Source organism: Acanthochromis polyacanthus, chromosome 8, assembly GCF_021347895.1.
Source record: "Acanthochromis polyacanthus isolate Apoly-LR-REF ecotype Palm Island chromosome 8, KAUST_Apoly_ChrSc, whole genome shotgun sequence".
NCBI classification, from domain to species: Eukaryota; Metazoa; Chordata; class Actinopteri; family Pomacentridae; genus Acanthochromis; species Acanthochromis polyacanthus.
The window spans coordinates 29,983,281-29,992,431 of record NC_067120.1 but is presented as its reverse complement, the minus strand read 5'-3'; the positions used below and the strand labels follow the sequence as shown (position 1 = coordinate 29,992,431).

Below are 9,151 nucleotides of genomic sequence, written 5' to 3'. Positions count from 1 at the left end.
ATTATTTTAATAATTTGAAGAGACAATATATGATTACGCTATATATACATATATAAACAAAATACTGACGAACACATTTCTATATAAAACTATATATATATCTATATTGTCATTTTCTGATATATCTTTTTTAATATATATGTGTGAATTATATTGATAGTCTACATATGATTTATATAATTTTCTCTGATATATTGATTATATTAATACTCCATCTATGATTTATATATATTCATTTTCTCTGATATATTTAACTTCTATCTATAGTTTTATATAGAAATGTGTTCATTAGTCAGTATTTTGTTTATATATGTATATATAGCGTAATCATATATTGTCTCTTCAAATTATTAAAATAGGCTAATTGACTTTACTGCCATTATCTGCTTCTCTAACATATATTAGTGTGTGTGTGTGTGTTTACAGTGTTTGCAAAATACCTGTCTACAGTCGAGCTTAATATCAGAATATTCTATGACTGTTAATCCCGCTATAAATATTAAAATACGCCGAACCATTTGTTCCTGTATTATAGCTACATGTATGACATTTGCAGCAAAAAATAAAAATAAAAATGCATGAAAATCAGTTTAATATTCAGAGTTAAGATGGATTAAATGCGCTGTCAAACAGCGCTGAGTGGAGCGGGTGACCGGACCAAGAGGGCGGCCGTATTTCTCGCTGCGCAGCAGCCCGAGCGGCGTCTAGTCTTTATTATGTCTATGGTTGCAAGTACACACTACTGATCCGGTATGTTTGGTCCTATTGTCGCGTTTCTTCCCTCCGCCGGGTGAAAAAAATGCTGGGCATTTGGTGGTTGGAGCGCTTTTCGTACAATTTCCTGGCATGATTTTTCGTTTTCATGTGGTTTATCAGCGCTTGGCATCCTCTGTCACTGTATTTTGTCTCATCGTCGCACACCATGCACCTCGCTTTCCCAGCTACATCTAACTTTCGATTATGCTCTCCAATCGTTGTTTCCAACTCGTGCTTTTGCCAGCGCACTGTTGACAACTACGTGCAATCCAACCCTATACCCCTTACACCCTATATTTTTTTTCTCATCGAATTTGGGCGATTCACGTTGGGTCTCAAAATTGATACCTCGATACGCGAATTTTCGCGGCTCCGCGACCAAATAACATGCCTGATACAGTAAATACATTCATTGGATGAACTTGAGCAAAAAAAAATGTTAACCAGAAACATTTGCGTTAAAGTAAAAAGGTTTATTTTGTTTTCTCAATTCATTCATGTAAACCAGCAAAGCTTGTATGGTTCACATTGACGGAAACAGTTGAACCACATATATGTTGAAAAATGGAACGTTTTCTTGTCATGATCATCTCATTTTGTGTCAATATGGTACAGTGTACTTAATGATTAATACTGAGACTGATAATAGGTCCAAATTAATTGAATGATTTGGGGATTCACAGCTATAAAGAGTCAGTTTTTCTGTCTGCACTATTTCTGCTGTGTCTTAAGGTCGCTTCATGCCGATGACCTGAGTTGGACCTTCATGCGATAAGGTCTGGGAGACAAAGTGATGCCATAGACTGGCGTGTAGTCTGGTTTTCCTGCATTGTCAGGCCAGATGAAGTTAAACTTCCTCAGCAGAGTCACCATGATGAGGAAGAGCTCCATACGAGCCAGGCCCTCTCCGAGGCACATCCGAGGACCTGAGGAACAAAAAAACAGTTTCATTTGATTCATCCCATCTGTGACTGTCACTCCAAGCGTGATAGAGTTTTTATGCTCTTGTACCTGCAGAGAAAGGCATGAAGGCCTCTGGTTTAACAAACTCTCCCTGGTCATTCAGGAAGTTTCCAGGGTTGAATTCATGAGGGTATTTCCACTGTCCCTCCTCATTGTGCAATGAGGTCAGGTTCTGAATGATCGTTGTACCCTGAGGAGGAAGTAAACCGGAAAAAAAGGTATATAAGATGCTCTAAAGTGGTTCACTAGAAGGCAACTGGAATTCACTTGTTGGTTTTTGAAGACATTTCACTGCTCATTCAGGAGGCTTTCTCAGACTGATGGGGAGTCAAAGACATATCATCACCTATAACTCATATGGCTTATGGCCGTTTAAAAACTGAAGATTCACATAAATCACAGTGTAAACTTCCAGGTGAGGAATGACTCAAGGTGTTCATGGTGGCCAAACTTTCTTGGGAGAGATGTCAAGACTGTATTAAAAGTACCTGAAAGGTGGTGTCATGGATGACCTCTTTCGATTTAATATAGATGGATTCCTTCATTCCTCTCTTGAAACACCATTTCTCTCCAGAATGTGAACATTGCTGTCCTCTAAGGAGTGGCCCTTGTCCTTGAGATGCAGATGGACTACTAACCTTCATCCTGAATAGCTGACTCTATTGTACCACAACTTTATTCACCTTTTTAGAGGCATAAGGTGTGAGAATGTTGTTCCATCTGTTCTGTTTTTTGGAATATGCATCTGGGACTCTCCTTCAGTCAGTTATAACTGAAGAAACCTCTTGGATAAAATTTGAAAAGTCTTCAAGAACCAAAAGTGCAGTTTCCTGCTCCTGAAGTTCTTATGGATTACCATGACCTGGATGACTAAGAACCTACCCAGGTAAAAGATGATCTTAACTTTGTTGTCTTTGTCACCAAAACCTATTTAACCAGTTGCGTCTTACCTTCGGAATGGAATATCCTGCAAGCTCTGTGTCTTTCGTTGTGCAGTGGAAGACACTGAGTGGAACAGTGTTGGACATCCTCTGCACTTCGTGGATCACAGCCTGTATGAAGAGAGGTTTCAACATTTGACAATGCAGGCCTTTAGAAGTTCAGCCCCAAGAGCTCAGGTCAATACAGCTGCAGTAAGGGGAATTACCTGCAATGTACAGTGATTACAATGGATTTCCAAATTCACCGATTTTCTGTATCTCCAACCTTAAGCTAACGTTGCATTATGATTTAACAGATGTGGCACTCAAGCCCAGGCGCACCTTAAATCTGTCTGAACAGGGTACAGTACAGTACCTGCACGTAAGGCATGTTATGTCTGTCGTCAAAACAGGCCCGATCCTTCCCTTCCAACACCTTGTCTATCTCTTGCTGACATCGCTCTGAAGTGGAAAAGAAAATATCTCATGTTTCTTTTCCATATTTCACAAAACAATGAGATTACAACAAAATGTCAAGGGGTCAAATGAATTGGTAAAAATCACTGCTTCCCATTCAGCGTCCTAGTATGTTGCATGGTAACATACTTGCATGGCTTTGTGAAATACCTGAATGGAATTCAGTCTCTGTTTCCCTTCAACCTATGTTTTTTATGTGGGTACTTCAAAAAGTTATGGACCTCAGTCGTTCAAATCATATTTTCAATTATAATGCCATATAGTATTCAGTTAAAGTAAACAAAGGTATTTAAAAATCAACGAGGAAGTGGAAGTAACACACAAGCTTATGTTTTTTGACAAAATGAATTTCAGAGGTTTTGATCAATGCCAGTCACGTAAGATCTGTTGCTTAAATTGGCCAGAGGATCAAATGGAGTTATTGAACCCTGTTTTGTAAGTATGGAAGTGGGTGTCTGTAATTCTTATGAACACATAAAAATTTAATAAAGACAATGGGTCAATTACAGAGTCAGTGAAATAAGGGGGGAAACCCATGATTGGGTGTGCAGTTATACCTTGTATGTGTGGGTAGTTCATGAGGTAAAGAAAACCAGTCAGCAGGGTGTTGGAGGTTGTGTCAGTGCCAGCAAAGTGAAGATCTGCTGCAAACCTGTTGAGCTGGTCCTCTGAAAATGAAGGGTCATCTGGTCTCTAAAACAAAAGAGTGTTCTTTGTAAGAGAGATGCAAGTGAGGTAAAATGTAATTATATTATACTGACAATCACACTTTTAAAAACATTTGATTCCATTTTTATTGTCAGACTTTTATTTATATGTAAAGGGTACAGGATGTAAAGTAGAAATCTGAACAGCCAATCAGAGCGTTCGACACAAGCAGAGTTGATTGATAGTTTTCTAGTTTTTTAAGAAAAGATAATTAAAGAGCAGATTTGTTATTTATTCTCATTATTCTCCAAAGATAGCTTTATGAAGAGTACAATCACATTGTGAACAGTCACCCAGGCCTCGTCTAACTGGTCGGGGTCGAGGCAGCTAAGTCCTCTCTGCCTTTCTGAGGCAAAAGGAGTCAACTCGTGACCACAATGAAAGGTGGTGTCATCTACAATAGGGATACCTTATCCATTTCATCCAGATAGCACTCAACTAAGTCTTGTGGCTCTCCAGGGACTCTGGTCTTCTTGTGCTCATTCAACAAGCCAAGTAGAAGGCTTGTCACAGTCTAAAAAACAAAAGTCATCATTCAAAGTTTATATAACCTTACCATTGTTTCTTTTCACTGAAAACATATTACACATATTAGAGTATATGTGTTGATTGTTATGATATACGCCTGTGGTTTGAGTGATTTTTACCTCGGCATTCTCAAAGCCCTTTCTGAAAGGCAGTGGCAGGTTACGGATAACAGGGAAAGTGTCATACAGCTGGAAACAAAGAGAAAGCATTAATATGTATGAATCAGAATGTTCACATTCTCTGTTCTGAGCAAATCATTTTATCCTCAGTTATTCCCTTTAAAGGACCAGAGTAACAATCTTGACACAGAAAGTACAACCAGAAATCATTCTAAAGAAGTTCAAAGAGAACCACAAGTCCACTGCAGGATTAATTTTGCAGATCATCCAATCTGCAGACTGTCAGAAACTGTAGAGCCAGTCAAAGAAGGTCTGAGTTTTGTAAGGGTGCTTTCACACCTGCTGGACCCAAAAGTTGTCACAATTTTGCTAATTTCATCTGGTTCGGTTCGCATTCACACCCGTGTTTTCGCAGTTGAACCAACTACGATGAATGTTATATCTCCCCCCAGTCGTTTGGCGGCGCTGTTCATAAAAATAAGGTGTTTTAGATGACGTAGGTGAACGCTGATTGGCGCAGCATGTGAAAAGGGAAAAATCCCGGCAGAAAACAACAGGCTGTGTTTTATTCCATGGATCGAGATTTATTTGTTAACAAAGAACTATGCTCTCCTGTTCGTTCTTGTTGCCATATATTCGTATCATTGCTTTATGCAGCAAGCACAAATACTGCTGTTGTTCCAGCATGACGCTCGCATTCGGTACGAGAACATGACACAGTCGTCTTTGGCACGGAGAAGATGCATTGCGAGACGTTATCGTTATCCCAAAATTCCCTGTGCAGGTTGCTACGGAAGCTTCCGTAGACCAAAAAGTCTGCTGCGCCATCAAGCTGGTCCGAATGGAGACAGGTTTGTGTTCTCACCAGGAGCGAACCGAACTGGAGTTCACATAGAAGCGGACCGAGACCACCTCTCGAAGGTGGTCTCGGTCCGGTTCTTTAGTCCGCACCAAAAACATCTGGTCTGCTTTCACACCAGCCCAAACGAACTTGCTGGTGTTGCGGACTCCAGTCCGCTTTAAGCGGACCAAAAGGCGTATGTGTGAAAGCACCCTAAGTTGCATTGCACAATCCACTCACACATTGAAATGATACACAGAAATTGCTTCACATGCTTTCAAACAGTACCTCCAAATATTATTTTCCCTCAGATTTATGACCTCAGAAACATGCTTCTACTCACTATCGCCCATGGTCCATTGGTTATTTTGGCAACCTCAGTGAAGCACCGAATAGTTTCTGTCATAAAGGTACCATCATATTCGAAGCGTGTACCATAAAGAACCTGGTTGATGATGTTGGAGGCGGCATGATGAAACATCACTTGAGGACTCAGAGTTTTGCCTGTAAAAGAGAAAAAGCAAGCAAACATTTGTACAGTAGCATAAAAGAGCATGAGAGAAACAACAGCGCAATACAAAAGTCAGTTGTGTGGACCCACAGATGACGTACCGATGCTCTTTTCCAGTGTTGTCATGGTGTATTGAATCTCATCATGAATTCTGTCCTCCATTGATCTCTTCCCCATGCCAAAGTTTCTCATTGTCATCAAAGCAAAGCGACGATGCTCCCTCCAGTGTGTTCCATAATCTACAAAAACTACTCCTGCAACAGGTGAAGCAGCATATAGATATATCCAATAGATCTGATTGATGTTCTCATCTGTTGCAGCCAATATATGTTGTATTTTCAGTTGGCTTCAATACCATTGTTAGGACATTCAGAATTCTTAAAAATTAGTCAGAAGCACTGATGTGTGATATGTTTTGAAAGTGTAGAAAGTTTTGAAATGTTAATGACTGGAAATCTGAGCGATTAAAGCTGTAGAGTTTGTAAATTAAGTAAAATAATTTCATGTATTTAATATCACTGATGTGATGACATGCTAATGCACATTTAGAGAGCTTACCTCCCCAAACAAAAAGAGGACTGAAGAGTAAATCATGCCAACATGTGTACTGATTGTATTGTAGAAAATAAAGTGCTTAAACATCTACACCTTGCTTAATAAGTTCCCTCCACTGTTTAAATAAAATGTGCACCAAAGGTGTGTCATATTTAACTTCACCTTTTCTCTTTGTGAGGTCATTAACAAACAGGTCTTGAGGTCGTCCTGCAAAATCAGTAGCTCTGGTCACCATAGCCTCCTTCATGGCCTTCACCCCGTGGATGAAGACAACCGGATTAGGACCGATGAACAGACTGTAGACATTTCCATATGATTTCTTCAGCTGGGAAGGAACAACATTAAGTCAGTGGTTGAAAAGCATGTATCATACCTTTAAAATGAGATTATTTTTAAAGGGGTTTATCAGTTTATTGTCCTCCAGGGGTTTATGGCAAATGATAGTAAATGGATGAAAACGGAATGTATTTAGAATGAGTATCACACAGTAATAATAAAAACACTGAGAAAATGAAGTCAAAACAATGCAGCATACCTCATTGACTTTCACACAATTATTGACAACTACAACGTGGTTTTATTATAGATACAATGTTCAGTGCTGATAAAGCTGTTTATATGACAACATCAATCTCAAAACATTATAATCTTAATTCTCTTGTATGTTAAGACTTAAACTGTCACATCATACCAAGATGTGGCACAGTAGCATTTTACTTTTACCTACACAGATGTCAATTAATGACGTGGACCATATATAGTGGTGCACTCACACATGGCAGTTTTAAAATCTCATCCTGCACATTTATCAATATATGTTGCCTCAGATCATTGCAGGCATTTAATGAGCTGACTCACTGTGACTTTTCTCAGTCAAAGTTATAAAAGCCGACTGTGCACGACCTGCCATGCTGCTCAAAGTTTGCAAGCAGTCAACTGTGTGTCAATGACATATTGCACAATCATATAAAAACAACAGGAGCCTGAGCTCATTTAAGAATGCAGTGCAAAGATTCTGTGGGCATTATAACACTTTGAGGCATTTACACAGCAACATCATTCACTGCAACATGTTTCTTACTCTCTCCAAGTCCTTCAAAGGGTTTTGAAGGCTCAGGTGCAGAATGTTCCCCAGTATAGGCAGAGGAGCAGGTCCTGGTGGAAAATTCTTGGGCCTCTTGGGCCTGAGAAGTAAGACGATGAAGAAAACGCACAGCAACAGCAGAATGACTGAGAGAGACATGGTGGGATAGATTAGAACAACCTGAAAAGAGTAAGTGGCTGCTTTTAAAGGGTGTCCCTGTCCACAGCCCTGCCTCTTCTGGATGTGTACTTTGCCTCTGTATCAAGTAAGTGACTATATCAAACACACAGACGACCTTTCGGACCAAGAGGAAGCGAATTGTTGGTGTCTGTGTTTACTGTCATGTGGACTGTAAGTGTTCCATTGAAGACGATTTCAGATTTATGTAATCACATCAGCACCATGACCATTCACACCTAAAGAAGCTTCATTTCCAATCCTTTCACCTGCCCCAGAAACACAGGCAATGCTGAAGCACAATACAGAGTGGCAGGTCATGGATTTCTCATCTGTGACCACATCAAACATATCAAACACACTGACTTGCTATAAAACCCTGCTTTAACCACACAGTAAAATGACTTTGTTCCGGCCATTTATGGTCAACCATGATAAGTTTAGTCTTCTTAATTTACTTCCTTTACCATCTTTTGAAGAAGGCACAAATAACAGATTGTACCTGCTGCAGATTCCAAAGATATTTTGAAGTTTCTGTTAGATCCAGATTTAACCCTTAGGGCCCGAGGGGGGTTTAGGTCCGTTTTTGACAAATTCTGATTTTACCTTTATATTTCACCTTAAAAGCTGTTGATCTTGCTTTGCTTGGTATCTTTTTTTTCAGCACAACCTCACCTGTGTGATTCTATAAATATTTAGACATTTTGATATAATGTATGGACACACTTGACCTAAAATAGCAGAAAAAATACAAAATCCGAGCAGAAAAAAGTTAGATTTTTTTGCTGTGGACACCATAAACATGTGTAATGAATCTTTTTCAGAACTTATAATGTAAATATAAATTGTTTGTCATAAAATAATGTACAAATTTAGCAGTTAACACAGTTATATACCACTATTTGCACTAAAATGGAGGAATTTTTTATGCGTTTTTGCACAACTATTTACAAAATCATGAGGAGTCACAATAAAATTTTACATAAATGAATTTGTACCATTCCAAAAAGCTTTTTCTGTCCACCACAATCTCTACAATGACAAAAACAATAGAAACAGTCTTTAGGACCACAGGGAGAATCCAGAGTCCTGGTGTTCTCCATTGCTAGAATATGTTTATTATGAATGTTATTATTGTTGTTGTTTTATTATTATTATTTTATTTTTATTATAATTATTGTTATATTATTTTATTATTAGTAGTAGTAGTAGTAGTAGCAGTAATATATTACATCTGAAACAAAATCTTCATTTTCTGTGCATCTTTGGTGTCTAGCAGAGAGAGTGATCTGTGGCCAAAGCCAGTGAAGGACGTGCTGCTCTCCCAAAGAGTTATAACTATCACCTGACTAAAAAAAAAATAAAAAATGATAGAAAGTTCCAAATCCGCACTTTGGCCATCTCTCCTCTGTGTATTTCTAGAACATTCCACTCTCTTACTATGAACACAGAGACTGGGGGCGTGTCTGTGTGGCCGCTCCCCGTCAGAGCGTCTCTGTCACTCAGCTTCAA

The 9,151-nt window shown here is 38.9% G+C and overlaps 1 protein-coding gene across 1 annotated transcript; it reads right to left on the bottom strand.

Moving 5' to 3' along the window:
• Window positions 1-1,214: 1,214 nt before the first annotated feature.
• On the bottom strand, window positions 1,215-7,646 carry LOC127535008 (cytochrome P450 2F2-like). Its single transcript, XM_051951687.1, has 11 exons — window positions 7,460-7,646; window positions 6,541-6,703; window positions 5,925-6,077; window positions 5,656-5,816; window positions 4,472-4,540; window positions 4,234-4,338; window positions 3,674-3,809; window positions 3,016-3,101; window positions 2,670-2,771; window positions 1,768-1,909; window positions 1,215-1,682 (listed from the first exon to the last, which is right to left on the bottom strand). Exons 1-11 carry the CDS (start codon window positions 7,619-7,621, stop codon window positions 1,495-1,497), a joined length of 1,467 nt encoding a protein of 488 aa, XP_051807647.1. The 5' UTR covers window positions 7,622-7,646; the 3' UTR covers window positions 1,215-1,494.
• Between the last annotated feature and the right edge of the window lie 1,505 nt (window positions 7,647-9,151).